General features: G+C 42.9%; 1 protein-coding gene across 3 annotated transcripts; it reads left to right on the top strand.

The window, feature by feature from the left end:
• Positions 1-2,303: 2,303 nt before the first annotated feature.
• On the top strand, positions 2,304-18,897 carry MC2R (melanocortin 2 receptor). Of its 3 annotated transcripts, XM_046672013.1 has the most exons (4): positions 2,304-2,505; positions 9,462-9,650; positions 15,691-15,793; positions 16,124-18,897. In XM_046672013.1, the coding sequence occupies exon 4, from the start codon at positions 16,250-16,252 to the stop codon at positions 17,144-17,146; it is 897 nt and encodes a 298-aa protein (XP_046527969.1). In that variant the 5' UTR covers positions 2,304-2,505; positions 9,462-9,650; positions 15,691-15,793; positions 16,124-16,249; the 3' UTR covers positions 17,147-18,897. The 3 variants fall into 3 exon arrangements, with proteins under 3 accessions (XP_046527969.1, XP_046527971.1, XP_046527970.1); XM_046672015.1 differs by lacking the exon at positions 15,691-15,793; XM_046672014.1 differs by lacking the exons at positions 2,304-2,505; positions 9,462-9,650 and having other exon boundaries at positions 15,676-15,793.
• Positions 18,898-19,193: the final 296 nt, after the last annotated feature.

Here is a 19,193-nt window from a genome sequence, read left to right as displayed (position 1 = left end):
TGAGTTCTATGAGCCATTCTAGAAAATTATCCAACCCAATGAGGAGGCTGTGGGAACCTAGATTCGTAGCCAGTCAGTGAATAGCACAGGTGACAACCTAGGACTTGCAATTGGCGTCTGAAGTGGGGGCAGTCTTGTGGGACTGAACCCTTAACCAATGGGATTTGATGCTCTCTCCAGGCAGTGTCATAACTGAATTGAATTGTAGGACACCCAGTCAGAGAACTTCTTGATGTGTGGAAAATCATCCACATGTATGGTGTCAGAAGTATCGTGAGTGTGTGAGCAAAGGAGAAACACAGGAGTGTTTTCTTGCCCCTGTCTCTTCCTGTTCCTCCATTCCATCTGCCTCCTTGAGTTGTCTCCTGAATCAGTGTCTCTCTCTCCTTCTCACCGTCCACCTCCCCTGACTCATTTTCACTCTCTTTCACAACTTTAGCTTTTTTGTAGTGGAGGCATAACACTGAGTACAGGATGGAGTTGTGAATAGCAGAAGAAAAGGGGCTGAGCTGCTGGACTGTATAAGAGAATAAAGGGTGTACACGGGAGTTCCTTGGACGCTCTCTGGAGTTCCCTCATTCCATCAACTCTCTGGAGGAAAGAAATGGGCTGGTGATGGACCACGTGCTGCAATTGTAACATCCACTGCTACAGCTGTTCTACCAGCACCTCAGCTCCCAAGTTTGCTTTTAAATGTTCACAAGCTGACCGAATTTCTCTCTCTCTAAGATATCTCTTAAGAAATGACCACTATTTTAATAATATTTTGGACCAAGTTCTAATAAGAACTACAGAGACTGGTGTATGATTTTACAGTTCCCTAAGCACTTTCACAAACCTAGTCTCATTTAATCCTCCCAACGACCCACTTTACTTGAGGAAACTGGAGACCCAGACCCCTGGAAGTTAGAACTCTAACCCATGTCTTCCGGCTCTAAATCTAATATCATGTCTACTCTGCTCCCTCCAAGAGATTTTTGCCCTATTTCCTTGCATAATTGGAGGGACATGAGCCAAGAAAAAGGAAGAACTGAAATAGCAAACCCACTCTTTTCCTAAGGCTTAACCAAAGCCTTAGGCCACCTTGTTCTTCCCCGAAATCTCTCTCATCTCTCCTAAATTGAGCTGCCCAGGTCTCCACACAGAGGGAACCCCCTGAGGCTTGCCTTCTCCAGAGAGCGTCCTGTGTTCCAATACCCCCTCCGTCTGCCAACCTGCCTGGGGCCCACTCCCTGAGTCCTGCCACCAGTTTTCACAACTAGCTAATCAGATCCACAGACCTTTGACAAAGATTCTGTGATGCTGCAAGTCTGAAGGTTGAAATCAAGGTGTCTCCTCTTTTCCAAATAACACAAACAGTGGCTTTCTGGAGGAACTTCCCAGCTATTATACACTCTTTCAACTATGTGACTCTGGTGGGAAAGAGGCCTGTGGATTACCCTCATTTGAGCCCCAGGGCATGTTGCTGGGCACACAACTGCTCATAAACAATCCTAAGCCTGGAATGACCCTGGACCCAGCAGCACCCGGGGAGAACATGCTTTGTGTGAGGGCCAGGCCAGAGGAAAGGCACTTTATTAAAAATGAGTTTCCCTGCCTGGGAAATCAAATCAGACCTCTGTCCTCAGTCCTTTCTACCACCCACATGTGATCATCTTCCAGCTTGGGGCTGGAACTGATATTTTTAGAAATGGCCACTGAATTGGACTCTGCCCCTAAGCCCCAGGTCCATCCCCAAACTGGGCCCCATGTTGCAATTAAACACTCAGGTCGATGTGCCTGACACCAACAGTGGTCCTTCCCTGCAGGCAGTGGCAAACAGAAAACCAACACTGTTGGACCCTGAAACTTAGCAATTTTGCTTTGAATGATGGAGTTCTTGATGGTGGTTGCTGTGAAGTCCTGTGACAAGATGAACTGGCAGAACGTGGGGGTTCTCTCCTTATCTTGGCGTGTGCTCTAAGTGCCCTTGAGCACACAATTCCCTCTGTCTCACTGTTTAGTCTTGTGAAACACAAATAAGAGGATTAATTGCTTCCTCTTAATGAGGTTAATGAGCCAAATGTTTACAAGATGTCTTGAGAAGTTTGCTGGAAGTTTTAAAACAAATTATTCCAAAACCGTTTCCTCAAAACCTCAGTTTATTGAATTCCTTAGATGGAAAACCAAATGCAACTCTAAAATGAGGTTTTAAACAAGCAAGCTTACAATCCCATAATATGCCATAAATCTCATCATAAACATTGGAAGCAACCTTGTCTAGCTGAGCCCAGGGAAACTGTGTCTTAATCTGTTTCTTTCCATTTCTCTAACTTCACATTACCAGAAATATGCAGTTCATTTCATATGACATTTATTCAAGGTTATGATAACAAACGAACTGTCTCTCCCAGTGATGCATATGTTCCGGCGCTTCCTGGCCCAAGGTCTGTTTGCTTGCTTTTCTTTCAAATTTCATTTGTTCTTAGTCATCTTGGCCAGAAAGTTCCTGCTTCAGAGCTGAAGGTAAGTACATTTTCTATTAATTTCTCAGGTTCTTAAGTGCCTTGGGATCATAAATAGAGCAGTTAGGAACAAATTGAAGAAAAGGTTATGTAGAATTCTTAAGAGTTCATCTTTTTATTATGGTCTTTCATCCTTCCTGAGGGAGTATATTTTTTTCCTAATTAAACTATAACAATAAAATCTATTAATTGTTTGTCTAACTGAAGCAACCTTCCCTCTGGGTGAATTTATTGGCTTCTCTGTGTTCCCAGTCTTTAAATGATCATCAAGCTCTATTCAAGTACTGTGGCCATTTTTCTCCCCAGTGGAATTAGAAGTGAAAAACAATCATGCTTCTTTGATCCCTTCATGAAAGCCACCCTTTGACCTGATTAACTTTTCTGTTTTCACATGGGTGATAGTTTTGCTGCCGTGGTGACTAGGAATGCTGGCATGTGGTTGGCATCCTGCGCTCTGGTATTAGTGTCTAAGCAGCTCTTTGGATGCAAGCATCTGGATTGTTTGTGGTTCTGGTGCAGTGTACACTCTCTGCCTTTCTCATCCATTAGTTCAGTAGTCCTCTGACTTCACTGGCAGCAATACAAGGTGTAGGATAAATGAAAGTTAAAAATGCACTTATTTTCATATAACTCCTCCAAAGCGGTCGTCATTTGGAAAGCTGTGCAGTCACTGCAGACGTCAGACACTTTGCTTGGCTGGCTCTGTCATGGGACATACATTCTCCAGAACGGAGGTCTCAGTCTTTTCATAAAAACAGCTATTCACACTTATATTTCCCTAGGCTGTCTTGAAATAACTCTATTACCTATTCTCCTCCCAAACATACGCACGTGCAGACATACACAGACGAACACATACATACACACGTACACGCATACACAAATACACATATGCGAAGCCCAAAAGAGGTAGTAATAGTAAAGAGATAAGAAAGGGATGTGAGAGTAAGGCCTTGAGCAAGATTGGGAGGAGGACCCCGAGCAGGAGTACAGAAGTGGTGGTTAGAAGCCGTGCTCTCTCCTTCCAGCATTGATCAAAAAGTCCACTGGATACTGAGGTGCCAGGCCTTGCTGCAAGCACCAGTCAGTGCCTGCTGTGAGCTCCAGGGGCCACGGACACAGAGAGGGGCGCCCTAATTCTGCCTTTTGAAAACTCTAGCCTAGGCTAGAGAGGGGGAGCCCCCCTCCAGAGGGAGAGCCCCACTAGAGATACAGAGTAGAGCGATACAGAACAGTCTCCATCCTTCGGTGGAGTTTTGCTCCAGCAGCAATTGCCCTCTCACAGGTTCTCGGCTGGGCTCTGGGCGTACACAGGTGGCAGGGACAGTTTTTATCCTAAAGAACTCAGAATCCATCTATGAGGGAAGACAGTGTGTTTCAATGTGAGTAATGCCATCAGAGAAATAAGGACAAACAGAACATAGGAACATGCACGGGAAGCTCCTTCAGGCTCCTTTGGGAGAGGAGAGGCAGTTTAGGAAAGTCTGCGCAGAGAAAGGGATATGCGTGCTAAACACGAAAAGGTGAAGAAGAAAGTAGGGAAGGGACGCCACACAAAAATCACTCTACACACACAGGCTCGAAGTGGAGAAGCATATGAGCAGACAGAGAGGCTCTGGTGTAGGTGGAACCCAGGTGGACTTTGGGCTCAGAGAGGTGAGAGACAAGAAAGAAGGTGTTGAAAAGGTGTCAATTGTCATTGTAAGAAGTTTGTGCTTTGCTCTCTGGCTATGAGGAGCCATGCTATTAAAATTTAGAACATGGCTTTAAAGTAAGTGCTTAACTCAAAATATGCACGTGCTAAGTTAAGCATTGTGTTAGCAACGCATGGAAGACTTACATGGACCCTGACTTGGTGGGAAAATAAATGGTGCAAACAAGAGAGGCTAAAACGACCTAGCACATGTTCAAGTGGCAAAGTGTCAAGCCAGCAAGCATTTCTGTAGCTGCTGCTGAGACGGCGGGGAAAGGTCAATGTGGAGAGACGCAGGAAGGGTCTTGGAGGAGGCTCGGGCCAGTGGAGTAAAACTTCAAGTGGGGAGGATTAGAGGTGGTGGAAGGTCAAGGGTCAGGGTGAGGAGGGAAGGAGAGATACCCTACACGTGCAGAGAACCTCTCCAGCTGTGTAAACTTGGGCAAAAGCTCGCTTCTTAGGACCCTCATTTCCTTGTCCTACGATATGCAACATTGTCATTCCTGCCTAATTTCAGTCTTCTTGTGACTCTCAAACAAGAAATACTGTAAGCACAGAGCCCTGTCAAGTGTTATAGACTCTCTACACCTGCCATGGACAGGCATCCTTGATGGCTGGGTGCTCACACTGGGGAGCGCTGCCGCCTTTACCACACACTGGGAAAGAGAAGAATGAGGCTGCCTCGTACCCCAAACACAGGGTCACTTGAAGGCCTCTCATGATTGATTTTAGACAGAGGTCAAAGAAGGGTGTGCACTGGGTTCAGATGAGCCGTAGTCTATCATTAATGAGCAGTGCCACGTGAATAGCCAGTCTTTAGAGTTATAAATGCTTCTATTTAGTGAAATCCAGAAAATCGACAGCTGGTAAGGGTGATTTGGTGCTAGCAAAGGCTGTTGCGACAGCCCAGGTTTAGTAAGTGAACTAGAAATTCACCTATTGTTGGAATTTCTCCTCGGTTTTTCTTTCCAAGAGTACAGATTAATACTATCTCCAAGTCTTACGGTGCTATTTATTTTTTATTTTATTTTATTTTACACCAAAACAGCCATAGAGTCGAAAAGCCTCCAGGCCCTGGTTCCTCCTGCAGCTCTATGCTCAAACTAACATGACCCCTAAACGCCCACGTGCTTGTGGGGGCAGGACTGCTACCCAGTCAGACTAGCCTAGTGGGCCAGAATCCTCCTGCTTCCACTCATGCTCAGCCTGCAGAGGCTGTTTGGAATAAAGGAGAAAAAATGGGCCTTGGAGCCAGGCAAACAAGTAAGTGGGTAGAACTTGAGCAAATTACTGAACCTCTCGCAGACTCAGTTTTCTTATGTATGAAATGGGTGGGGGAGCAGGAAATAGGACTAGCACCTACCTCTTATATTTAATTGGAGCATTAAGGGAGAATGTCTTTTACTGAGCAGCCCCTCTGACTTTTACCACAGAGACCATTGTAAGAGAAGCCATGGCAAAATCAACCTGCCTTTAAAGGACAGAATTTTAAGCACGTGCTGATGAATTGGGAGTTTGCTTTTTTATCTGTTAGAGTATTAATTAAAATTGCTAAACACATGTTTGCTCTACATAGTACATGGTAAATTACCTACAGCTCTGGCAGGTAAAGCCAATCCTTTTCCGCATCGTGTACACCACGGAGCAGCATGACTCAGATTAGCAAGCCACCATCACCTTCCCTCTTCCCTTTCTAAGGTGTGTATGTCTTATCTCCTCAGCTCGATTTTGGTGGGTGCTATGGTGTTTCCTATCTTTTTTATTTCCAACCACACATAACCTGAAATTGGATCCTAGAAGGTGCTCACAAATGCCAATTCTTTATTTAATTACTTGGATTAAAGCCAAAAGATCCTAACGCTTTCCTTTCCTCTTCCTTCTCATCCCCCCACTCCCACCATACCTCTTAGATAACAACTGCTCCCAGCTAACACCCCGCGTCCTCTGGGACTGAGTTCCACTGTGGAGTGCACAAAGCACGAAGTCAGAGACCAAAAGCTGCCTGGCATGCTCAAGGCAGCCCTAGGGTCCTGTCAGGCTCGGGTCACCTGCTTCCCAGAGGTAGTGGTAAGAGGAGCCAGGTGAGCCAAAGAAAGCTTCAGAGCATCCATCCAAAGATATGAAGTAAGTTTAAAATTCTTCATCTGGAAGAGAAAAGCAGTTGTTTAATAGTTTTATTTAAAGGCATTTGTTCAGCTAAACAAAGCAGTTAGAAACTATTTTGTGCTTTTGTGAAAGGGGAAATCTGGAGCTATTTCGGGGGTGGCAGTAGAAATGAAACTGTGCAGTGGACAATCTAGAACTCATTTTTAAGGTGAACTGCAACAAGGGTTTGGAACAGACTGAAGACAGCCTTAAATGCCAAGTATTTTAAAATGGACTTTTATTCTGCAGGCAATGAGAACTCTCTGAAGAAGAATAAACTTTACCAGGCTCACACTGTGTGCTTGGCTCTGGCCTGGGTAATTTACGTATAGTATCATATATACACCCAACCGTAAGGCAAGATCTCTAGGAACTCTGTGAGCTAAGCAGCATTGTCTCCATTTACATATGAGGAAACTGAAGATGACAAAGGTTAAGGATATCTATTTCTTTGATGCTTTTTCTTGATTTCCATGATTATTTCTCTTAGACTAAAACAAAAATTAACTTTCACAAAAAGTTTTTGTATTTTTAGGATAAATTGGAAATGAGACTTTCTAGTAATACCCAGAAGGTCAACTGTCCCTAACTAAGATCAAACCTTAGTTTGATCTTAATATGTCATTTCTCTCCCTCTCACTCTCTCTCACACACACACCGCTATTTCTCAGATTTCTTTTCCAAGAATATTGGAAATTTCGAAGAATATTAGAAATTGTTTTAAGGAGAAAAATAGATGAGTAAGCAGAGACCCAAAGATATATCATCACTAAAAATATGAACTCCTCCGGAGGCCAAATTCCTCATTATGATCAAGTGTTTGGAGATCAGATTTAACATCTTTTAGGTAACCCTCCGATGAACATCCTTAGCTGTATTCTTATCAACATATCCAGCTCCGTTCCCAGAAAAGTCTACCATTTCTCTGGAATATAGTTAAACAGGACAGCAGACCTAAGTATCCTACAGATTCATCCTTTCCACCTCAGTGACTGAGTCTTTGATCTTCATTTGCATCATATAACGTAATTTGAGAAAAATTAGTGTCCATTAAGTTGTGTTTATAAAACTCCAAGTATCCTATTTTGTTAGTAATCTCAACTGAGTTTTCCCTAGCCAGCTAGATAATACACTTATATCAAACCTCAGAGTAAATAAAAATAATAAGGATGACACAAGTGACAGTTGAAACTGGCTGAGATTACTATTACATTAAGGGGGGGAGGTGGAAGCTACAATAGTTCATATAAAACTTTTTTCAATTTGGTAAGAAAGAGAAGCAAAAAAGAAAAACTCCCTTAGTGAAAACATTCTCAGCAGCGTACCTGCTGAACTTAGGTGCTCTCAAGGCCCTTCTAGCTCAGCAATTCAATTATGCTGTTCTGTATAAATGTCAATAGGGCCATAAAGTAAAGTAAACAAATCAATGAGCTTCCAATGAGAAGTTCTCCGTGCTGCAGTTGATTCTAAGGGATCCAAAGGCACAGTGAAAGAGAACTACTTCTTTGACGTTTAATAGCAACACTAGCACTCTTTCAAATTAGACTCTTCATTACCCCACAAACCACAGTGGATAACAATACACATGCTTGACTTTGGGCCATCTGTCAATCATACAAAAATATGAATTCTGGAAGGTCACACAGAATTAAACCCAATAAGAAATCAGGTGGAAGCCTTCACAGATCATTCCACAGCAGTCAATAGTGTTCATGTCTAAAAAGCATCAGCTTAAGGCCAGTGGTAGCGTTGGGCATCCAATGGCAGGTACCAGGGAAGGGCGGAATGTTGCACTACATGGACTGAAGATTAACATCACTTATAAAGTTCCTCACAACAGGCACAAAATCTTTTCAATTTGTTCCTTTGTTCAATCCCTTTTGTGAGAAGTCCTTCAAAGTAGTCTGCCCTATTCAAGTCAAACATCTGGGAGGAAAGGTGTGAACTGGCAAGGGCTCAGATCTTCCTGCAGGGGTGTGACCATGTAAAAGTTACTGGTGGGCCAATCAGCTACACACACCTTGACCACCACACTGACTCCTGCCAGGAGCTGCCAGGGCTGGGTGGTGTTGAATGCTGGGCGGGAAGGAAGATTGGGGATCCCGCCCATAGGGATGTTTGGCAAGCTCATTGACCAACCTACATCCTCCACCCTGCTCCACTCTCATTCTTCACCGTCCATCTTTTTAAGTTTCATTCAGAGCCATTAAGCTCTGGTCAAAGTCTGAATAACTCTTCCGCTTTCAAAGAATGGCCTCCGACATTTCAATGAGCTTCATCTTGATCTGCAATTAGAATCACATTCAAAATACTTCAAAGATGCCACAGAGGCACTAACCTACGAGAGAAGGAGATACCCTCTTACAACCCTATGCTAAGGCCCCTGAATTACAACCTTATGATAAGGCCCCTGGTCCATTCAGGACAAAGTCTACCACTTGGCTACTTTTAATTTACATAAAATCTAACCTGCCCCTGCATGTTGGTTTTGAAGCTTTTACTGTTGTTTCGTATTTTTCATCTCTCCTTTTTTACTAGATCGTTATTAGCTTATTTTACTACTCAGTTCTTCCACTCTTTTTCTTGGCTCTTTGAATTCAAGACCAAGAAATAGAAGCACAAATCAGTTATAAGGACAGTTTGTGCCCAAAGAGGAGATGCTGGGCACCTCTCGCAGCCAATATTGAGGCAGGAAAGGTCTGGTGTGTTTGTGGGCACTGAGACAGAAATAGGAAGCTAAAAGTGGAAAGGCCAAAATGCCATGAGAGTGCCCAGACGGCGGAGAGCATGGTTCAACTGGGATAACAAAGGGAGGTGATAAAATTCATGGCAAGTATGTAGGTCAAAATCTGCCAGGTGTTTCATTGGCAATAATCCAAAAGTTTGATAATCCCGTATTGAGGAGGCTATAGAGAGAAAGTGCACTCTTATGCACTGCTGGTGAGGATGTGTAAATTGGCACAACCCCTCTGGAAGGCAATTTGACAATATCTACGAAAATCATCAATGAATATACACTTCCACTAAACAATTCCCTTTCTGTGAGCTTATCCTACTTATACATGCACATGAGAAATTATATATTTACATGATTATTCATTATAACATTCTTTGTACAGCAAAGTGTTTGCAACAACTCAAGTGACTATCAAGACGGAACAGACTGAATAACTTAGGACATATCCACATAATGGAATACCATGCAGTGGTTTAAAAAACAAAGAAGAAGAAGAAAGAAAGGAAGGGAGGGAGGAAGAAAAGAAAAAGTGATCCATCTAATTCGTGAAAAGTCTCCAAGATCAAACAAGGTACAGAACACTATGTATAATATACTACCTTTTGAATACAAAGTCAGGGGGTCGGGGGGCCTAGCACAGCAGGAGTACTAGCAGAACTTGTTTCTGCAGGATCTAGGGTTCCTCTAATTGGCACCTTTGGCTCTAGGACTCCCCATTGGCCGCGTCGAAACTTTCTTAGAGCTGTGCCACAGTCTGAGAATCTTCCTCCTCAATTCTCCTTCCTTCCCCCTTTCCACCCCCAGGAGTCTGGCCTGCCTCTTAGTCAGAAGGCTCCCCTGCCTGCTCCTGCTGCCTTTCCCCTTCATTCTTTACAGGCATTTCTAATCCCATCTTGTCACCTGCTTCTCGGACACCCTAACTAACAACTGGGAGATGATGAACATATTCATACTCGCTTGCATGTTCATAAAGAAACCCCAGAAGAAGATTGACTACCTCTTTGAGGAGTAGTAATGGGGCATTACTTTAATGAGATAAAGGGTTGGGAAGGAGACTTTTTACTATTCATACCTATCTCCACATACATACACATATACATATATAAATATACGACTATAGTACTTATTCAAAGAATGAAATAAAAATGTTAACTGCATCTAGTAAAAACAAGGGAAGAAGGGAGCACAGAAGCTGGGATGCTGAGAGGACTTCTGTGATACCGTGATTTATAATAAGAAACATATATTTGGTCTTCCCTTTTCTGTCACAGAGCTCCTAAAACCATTGCAATTTTCTAAATGATGAGAGCAATAAGGGTGTCTTTTGTTATGTCAGTGAGGTCGCTTTTGGAAAGCCCCTAGGTAACCTAAGGATGGGGGCTGGTTGCCAGGGAACCAACCATGTGATTAGAGGATTGGAACTTTCAGTCCCACCTCCCTGACCTCCTGGGAGGGGAGAGAGGCTGGAGGTTGATTCAATCGCCAATGGCCAATGATTCAATCAATCATGCCTATGTGATGAAACCTCCATAAAACCCAAAAGAATGGAGTTTGAAAGACTTCTATCTTGGTAAACACGTGGAGTTTTGGGGACAGTGGTGCGCTCAGAGACCACGGAAGCTCCGCACCCTTTCCCCATACTTTCCCCTCTGCATCTCTTCCATCTGGCTGTGCCTGAGTTACATCCTTTTATAATAAACCGGTAATCTAGCAAGTAAACTGCTTCTCTGAGTTCTGTGAGCCGCTCTAGCAAATTAATCAAACCCAAGGAGGGGGTTGTTGGAACTTCCATCTATAGCCAATGGGTCAGAAGCAAAGATGACAACCTGAACTTGCAACTGGCATCTGAAGTGGAGGAGTAGTCTTGTAGGACTGAGTCCTTCACCTGCAGGATGTGATGCTACCTCCAGGCAGATAGTGTCAGAATTGAGTTGAATTGTAAGACACCCAGCTGGTGTCAGAGAATTGCTTGGTGTGGGGAAAAAAACCCATGCATTGGAACTGGAAGCTCTCAAATCATCCAGAGGTAATCCAGAATTCCACCTCACACATGTACCTCCACCCAGCTCAGCCCCAGGCACACCTGACAGCTCACACCTTAGACCCCAGAGCTCACTTCCCATGCTGGCTCTCTGTAAAGCCGAGCTTACAAAACTCTATCAGCTGGAAAAGCCTGAAAACCCTATAATAAAAACTACGCATCCACTCAGTAAAAGAATAAGCCACCTTATTCTTCTTTCCTGCTGTTCTCCAGAAGAGCAACACAACAACCCCCCAGCAGCACAGAGAACATGCTGGCTCAGTGTTGCTAACTTATCATCAGAAAAGTTCAGGGGAGCCCCCCAAACACAGTCCACCATCTCCAGGATGCTTGCAGCCTTTCTGCTCGAGGCCTCCCATGGCATCGCTGTCTTTTCTCAACCAAAAGTGGGGACTGCGGGGCCTTTCTATTCTCTGAATTTCTTTAATTATCTTTGAGAGAGAAACTTGGGGAAACCATCCTGAATGAGTCAGATATACAGGTTTAAGGTTTATAAGTTATATTGTTTTTATTTTTTACCAAAGCCAATAAAATATCCTTATCAGATGAATATTTATAGAAGCGCTAAGATTAACTGATTTGTTGTAACAGATATTCATTTTTGGAGCCAAATAGGCTTTGATTTAAATTCCAGCTCCACAGTTTAAAGCCTGTGGAACTTCAGTATCTTGGCCTTTCCACCTCACCTCCTCAGATGCAAACTGGGGAGAATGTGACCACCTCACATTTTTGGCAACAGGATGAAAATGAGATATGCCATGTACAACATGTAACAGAGTATCGGTTGGCACATGACAGAAATTTAACAGATGATAGAGCCTTCTCCTTTCTCTTAGAACCCTTTCAAAATTGAAAAATTGTATTTTTTACATTTTCTAGTCAAAGCCAATAATCAATATAAAACTCTCATTTTACAGGTGCCCATGCTCCCTTCTCTTTTGCAAAGAGCATCCGGCAAGTTGGGCCACATAACAGTAGTTGGGGCCACATTTGTTTGCCCCTGTGGTACCACGAACTCTGATGATTCATGTTTTCATGTTCCCCTAGATCCAGCCAAAAAATAAAGTTGGTTTTTGTTTTCCCTGTAGTCCTCATGTGATTATAATTGCCGCCCAATTCTCTACTTTGCACCCAAAACCTACCCCTTCAGCGCAAGTGAGTCAGCAAAGATTGTTTCTAGGTGCAGACTCTACAGCTGTGAAGGACTTCCCTCGCTTCTCCTTCATCACTCACCTTCCCATCTCTGCCTCCCAGGGCAACACCACAGAGTTGGAGCCTTTTAAGATCTTGGTTACTAAAGCTCAAGATGGAGGAGCTTGGTGTTCAGGCAAGGAATTAAGCCCAGAGGTGAAAAACAATATAAGAAGGATCAAAATTTAAACATCACTCTGAAAACCAAGACTTAGCCACCGTGCAGCTCGATTAGTTGGGCTGAGAGTGGCCTCCCTTAGAGAGTGTGCCCAATAACCGGTCAATCAATAACTTACCCTCAAAATGAGGCCAGAGAATCAAATGACTGACTCACGTAGGGGAGGCTAGAGTCAGCAGGAAGAAAAAGAAAAGAAAAAAACAAAACCAAAACACCTGCTAGCTTAAGTATAAATTGATTGCCTCTTTATTGCAGAATAATAATTCTTGGTGTCTTTTCTAAAATGCTTTGTTTGGCCATCATTTTAGCAATTGTTCCAGCTGACTGAAAACGTTCTGGAGAGCTCTGATGGTTATTAATCTGCCCTCCCTGGCAGAGGGAGATGCAAAGCCGTTCTTTAGCACACGCTGGAGTCCAGATCTTCAATGGTCTAAAAGGCACTTTCAAATAAGTATTCCATGAATAGTTAACATTGTTTTTTTGCTTTTTATGTTTACCAGACACGTTGCTTTCTTAAAATAGCTAAAATACCCATTAGATTCACGTAAGCTCTGCCAAATTAAAAGAAAACAGAACCAGCCCTGATGGCTTACCAGTTAAAGCTTGGTGCACTCAGCTTCGGTGGCCCAGGTTCCATTCCCAGGTCTGGAACCACAACACTTGCCTTTCAGTAGCCATGCTGTGGAGGCGGCTCACATGGAACTAGAAGGACTTATAACTAGACCATACAACTATGTACTGGGGCTTTTGGGAGGAAAGAAAAAAAGAGAGAAAGGAAGATTGTCAACAGATTTTAGCTCAGGGTAAATCTTTCTCAGCAAGAGAAAAAAAAATTATAAACATAGTGTTCCTACATCAAATATAATTTCTCTACCCTAAAAGGTAGAATACGACTATAAATGCATGAATGCTAGTCGTGTTAATGAAATGTTTTGTACCAAGAGAGATCATAGTGGAAGAGATGAGTGGGTTAGCAGAGGCTGGGGTCCTGAACCATTCATTTAGTTTAGCCAGAGGCAGGTTTCAATAGAATATTGGAAGGAGAGAAGCAGCATGGATTTGAAGGGTGGATATTTATTGCCCAGTAAACTGTAAGCCCAGAAAAGAAGTGAATATAATAAAGAGATCTTGTAGATATATCTCCTGTTGGTTCTGTTTCTCTGGAGAACCCTAATGCAGGGCCCAAGGCTTGTGCCCATCATGAACCACCTATGGAAACCCTGTCTAGACAGAGACCCCTGTCTTAAACCTGAGTCCATAAATGTGATCAGATTTGGTATATATTTTTAATCTTGAATGCATTTGATGGAGGCATTGATAAAAAAAGAAATGTTCAAAGAGATTCTGGCACATCTTAAGAAGCTGGGGTTCTGAAACCCAGCTTCAGTTAACGTGTATTGCTGATCTGCTGCTGCCAATCCTGTAAATCCACAGGATGGTCTTGAATTTAAATAGAAATCAGTGAAGTCCATGGGACCACTTTCAACAGGCCATCAATCAGCCATTGTTACTGCAAATTCATGAATTGCTGCCACCCTGGAGTGGGGAGCTACAGGTGGTGTGTAACCCCACTCTTGGTTGAAGGGAGTGATGATTCTAATAGGTGTTTATGACTGCTTACTGCGTACTGGACACCATTCTAAGCTCTCCACGTGCACTAACTCATTTAATTCTCAGAACCACGCAAGGTAGGTGCTGTTATTATCCCCATCTGACAATTGAGGAAACCATCCCGAAAGGTTAAGTAACTGCCAACGCCACACTCTGGCCAGGTGTGTAGTGGAGCCACCTCTTAACTGCCACACTGTACTCCTTTCTCAAAGTTGTGAGGGGTAACAACATATGCAAGAAACCAGACAGACCATTCCCCACCCCAACCCAAATTGCAACAAAAATCGACATGTACTATTTTCTTATTGTCTTAGTGCCCTTCCCAGAGCCAAGCAGGGGTAATAAGTTATATTAAATTGCTATGCCCCTGTTGTTCCCACTTAGGTATTGCTTGTAGAAAACACTGTCACTTGATTAAGACTTTACAATGACCCTCTGTTAACTAAACTCAATTATCTGAACTGGTGAGTTAGAGGAAGAGCTGATGTTTCTGTTGGAGTCCAGAGGCAGAAAAAGATCACTTCCCCAGCTCATCAGTCAGGTGGGAGGAGCTCCCCTTTCCTGTGGGAGCCTTTTTGTTCTACTCAGACTTCAACAGATTGGATAAGGCCTGACTACATTGGGGATGTCAATCTGTTTTACTCAGTCTAGTGATTCAAATGTTAATCTCATCCAAAAACACCCTCACAGACACACCCAGAATGATGTTTGGCCAATGTCAGGCACTCCCGGGCCCAGTCAAGTTGACACATAAAATTAACCATCACAGGTCCCATCTTCTCCAGCATGTGTGGACTCTGCCGGCATACAGACTTCCCAGGGCCTAAGTAGGTAGAACTAGGGTGACTAATTATCCCAGTTTGCCTGGGACTGAAGAGGTGCCCGGGATGCAGGCTTCTCAATCCCAGGCCAAAAGGGATGGATTGGTCAGCCTTGGTGGAACCCTATCAGCAGCTTCAACCTGTCACTCCACTTCTTTCCTCATCATCTACCTACATAACTCATAAACTTCCACCTTAATATTTGACCTCTGATCCCAGTCCTTTGTGAGGAAATTAGTTCCTTTCCAGGAAAACCCTTAGTGTAAGACAGTAATGAGTGCCCTATGGACTTTGGATCAAGAGCTACACTCCTAGATTCAGTCTCCCCAGGGCCACCTTACAACCTAGCAGCTGGCTTCCCACACACTCAAGTAGCAGGGAATTAAGCTCCATCTCTTGAGAGGAAGAGTAGAAATAATTTGTGGCCTTATCTTTATAACTGCTGCAATGGCTAAGGCAAATCTAATACATTTCATAAAACTGCCTGTGTCTAGCCATCTGGAAACTGAAACAGTATAAATTCCACAAGCTCTCACCAGAAGCAGACTTCTCAAAGCTGTGCAACTATGATCTAGTCAGCACATTCTGCTTGAGGGCAACTGCACTCTTCTGCTGCCATAATTCAATTCCAACCTACTGAAATCTTGAAAATATTGGAAATCTATGGAAATATCATTCCTGTGAGTTCTGCTTTTGAAATAGAAGTAACACATATTGCATAGTCAGTTTCAGGAATGGTGTGTCAATACCTTTGCCATTATCCCACAAGCTGTAGGGTCAGCAGTAACCCAGAAAGACAAGCAGTGGAAAAGAAAGGACCTAAACATCTCATCCATCCACTGAACCCGGCCACCACCTCCAAGTTGAAAAAGGTTAGTCGTGTGCTTTCCTGTTTCTGCACAGGCCTTTCATTTCTTTTACTTCTTTTCTCAGTCTAATCTATCTCACATACAATTGGGTTCTTCAGAAGGATGGGGAGAGGGAGGGGGAGAGGCCAAAGATAATCTTTATTTTTATCTCTGGGCTCAAAATTCCACTAAAGGTGTTTTTCACAGAGCAGTTAAGATGAGGTTCTAGTAAACTTTTATTTAAATTATTGCACCACTATATTTAGTTGAGGCAATAGAGCTTTCTTAAAGCTGACGTAGCTTTTTATTTTGTAGTCTGTTTTGCAACTGTTATTTCTATATATTCTTTTTTAGGTGGATGTGTGGTTTTTAACCTCAGATCTCCAGCAAATACTACAAAGAAGAAAAAATTCTAAAGAATCAATCAAGTTTCCTGTCTAGTCCAAGTAACATCCCTGGTCTTAACCACAAGCAGGAGAAATGAAGCACATTGTCAATCTATATGAAAACATCAATGATACAGCAAGAAATAATTCAGACTGTCCTCTTGTGGTTTTGCCAGAAGAGATATTCTTCACAATATCCATCATTGGGGTTTTGGAGAATCTGATGATCCTTCTGGCTGTGATCAAGAATAAGAATCTCCAGTCACCAATGTACTTTTTCATTTGCAGCTTGGCCATTTCTGATATGTTGGGCAGCCTATATAAGATCCTGGAAAATATCCTGATCATGTTCAGAAACACAGGTTATCTCAAGCCTCGTAGCAATTTTGAAACCACAGCCGATGACATCATTGACTCTCTGTTCATCCTCTCCCTACTTGGGTCCATTTTCAGCCTGTCTGTGATCGCCGTTGACCGCTACATCACAATCTTCCATGCTCTGCAGTACCACAGCATTGTGACCATGCACCGTGCCATTGTTGTCCTGATAGTCATCTGGACGTGCTGCCTGGGCAGCGGCATCGCCATGGTGATCTTCTCCCATCACATCCCCACAGTGATCACCTTCACCTCGCTGTTCCCTCTCATGTTGGTCTTTATCCTATGCCTCTATGTGCACATGTTCTTGCTGGCCCGTTCCCATGCCAGGAAGATCTCAACCCTCTCTAGAGGCAACATGAAAGGGGCCATCACGCTGACCATCCTGCTCGGGGTGTTCATCTTCTGCTGGGCCCCTTTTGTCCTTCATGTCCTCTTAATGACATTCTGCCCAAATAACCCTTACTGTGTCTGCTACATGTCCCTCTTCCAGGTGAATGGCATGTTGATCATGTGCAATGCAGTCATCGACCCTTTTATATATGCCTTCCGGAGCCCAGAGCTCAGGGAGGCATTCAAAAAGATGATCTTCTGCAACAGTTACCAGTACTGACCCGATTTTAGGAACCACAGGGATAATATTGTCAAGTGACAAAATAACATGACATACCACTAAACATTAATGCTCTCGACTGTCCTTTCCTTCCCTAACACGTATATGGATTATGCCACTAACTAGTGTTTGTAATCCTCAGTTCCAAGTGAACAGCCTTGCTGTAGGTACAACTTTTATGACTAGAGAGATAAAATAATGTACTAAAAAGAAGGACAGAATACAAAGCATATACAGCAAACAAATTTGAGAGCTTTGGGCTAAGGCAAAATCTTGTTCTCCTATAGATTAGCAAGCATCTCACTGGGGTAGCCTTTCGAGGCTGGAGGCCATTTCAACCAATTTCTACAAGTTAAAGTACCAGGGCAAGTACTCAGAGCAGAAACTACAGAATCTTTGTAAGCCAAAGGTGCTAATAAATTGCTGCAGCTGAATTTACCTGTCCTGCACTGCCATACAGAATCTCTGCTCACCCTACTCCCTCTGGCCTGCCTGCTTTATTGTATGCCATCTCAAATCTTTTTGGAAGTAGGCAGGGTATAAAGTATAAATGTCAAATAACTACCTCTGAGTTTCCAATAATAAAGTCATCTGTTAGTCGTCTTTGATCACTCAGTATCCCACTGGCCTGAAAATCCCTGCCTGGTGAGAACTCCTCACACCTTAGAATTACAAATTTCAAAGAAGAAAATAAAAATTAATCCATTTTGTTCCTATGTGGGGATAAATAAAGGCCAGAAGAAAATTGTGACTATTTGCAGAAGGTATGATCAATCTTTGTGTATTTATCCAAATGGAGAAGTACAGGAAAAGAGACTCAAAGCCCCAAGGTATTTGGTGGAATAAGCAGAGTGTGCATGCATGTGTATGTGTGTGTGTTCACCCTGCTTTTGGACTATAGGATAAACCAAGACCAAATCAACCCTTCAAGAATAGTGCTATTATTGAGACCCAAGCCATTGACTGATGAAAACATTTTACCTCCCCCCACAGATGAGTCTGAGTGGCAGATCCAGCCACTGGAAAATTTCACCCTACCATCAGCCACAGGAAACATGCCAGATATTGAAGAGTGGCATCCCCAAGGGGAATAAAAGAAACATAATTTGTAAGTTTATCTGTTTTTAATAGCTACAGATAAAGCTTAAAGAAGAAGCAAATTCTGATTGTAAATCCTTGCTAAGTTGGAGAACAATTTAAAGGGATGAATGATGAGAGAGAGAAAAGAAGCCATGTCTTCAGATGCACAGAGTGTGGTTGCTCAAGATCCACTGAGAGTCACAGTGTCTTCTGGAGGAGGCAATACTTGGCCTTCAGTAGAATTTTCCCTGAGCTGCTGAGAGGACTGCTGGTCTGGTGATGGGTTCAATATTAGATGTGAGGAGGGACAGGACCTTAATAAGCAGAGAAGAAAGCAAGGAGTTAAAGGGAAGGCAGCTGCGGGCATGTTTCCAGACAGCCTGCATCACAGATTGGAGATGAACCCCATAGTGTGTCTTCTTGTTCTCTGTGTTATGTAGAAATGCTTCTTTGCTCCTTCCCCCTCACAAAGGGATGATACTACTCTAATGTACATTAACCTGGATTTATTAATATATAAAATACTATATATAAGCTTATTTTCCATAAAATCTAAAGCACACCCCTATGAATGATTTTTAAATGTTATTTCTACCATTAAAAGAATAATGTATAGCACACTTTTCTGTGATTGAACTGAGTAATGTCAATAAAATGTAACTTTTCTTTGAGGTTGTGCTGTTCTATGATACTATACATGTGTGTAATGCAATTTCGACCCAATCATAAATGGTCCTAAACTGCTGTGCTTATTGAATTCTGCCTTTGGTAATAGGTCTGCTATCCTTCCTAAGCTGTCAGCTGTCACATTCTCACTGTTGTTGGAGGAAATCACCATGAAATTCCTCCACCTCTCATGCTCTTCAATTGGTTGCATTTAATCTAAGAAACAAAGTCAAGAAGGTTATTCTAATAGTATATAAAGCAAAAATAAAGGCTGAGTGCTAACTCAGAGATATTTTCAAAT

This window comes from Equus quagga, chromosome 9 (assembly GCF_021613505.1).
Source record: "Equus quagga isolate Etosha38 chromosome 9, UCLA_HA_Equagga_1.0, whole genome shotgun sequence".
In the NCBI taxonomy this organism is placed as follows: domain Eukaryota; kingdom Metazoa; phylum Chordata; class Mammalia; order Perissodactyla; family Equidae; genus Equus; species Equus quagga.
Note: the sequence above shows the minus strand (reverse complement) of the source record. Positions and strands in the feature narration are given on the sequence as shown.

Excerpts from the sequence above, each read along its gene's own strand:
- MC2R (XM_046672015.1), top strand. The coding sequence starts at position 16,250 with ATGAAGCACATTGTCAATCTATATGAAAACATCAATGATACAGCAAGA.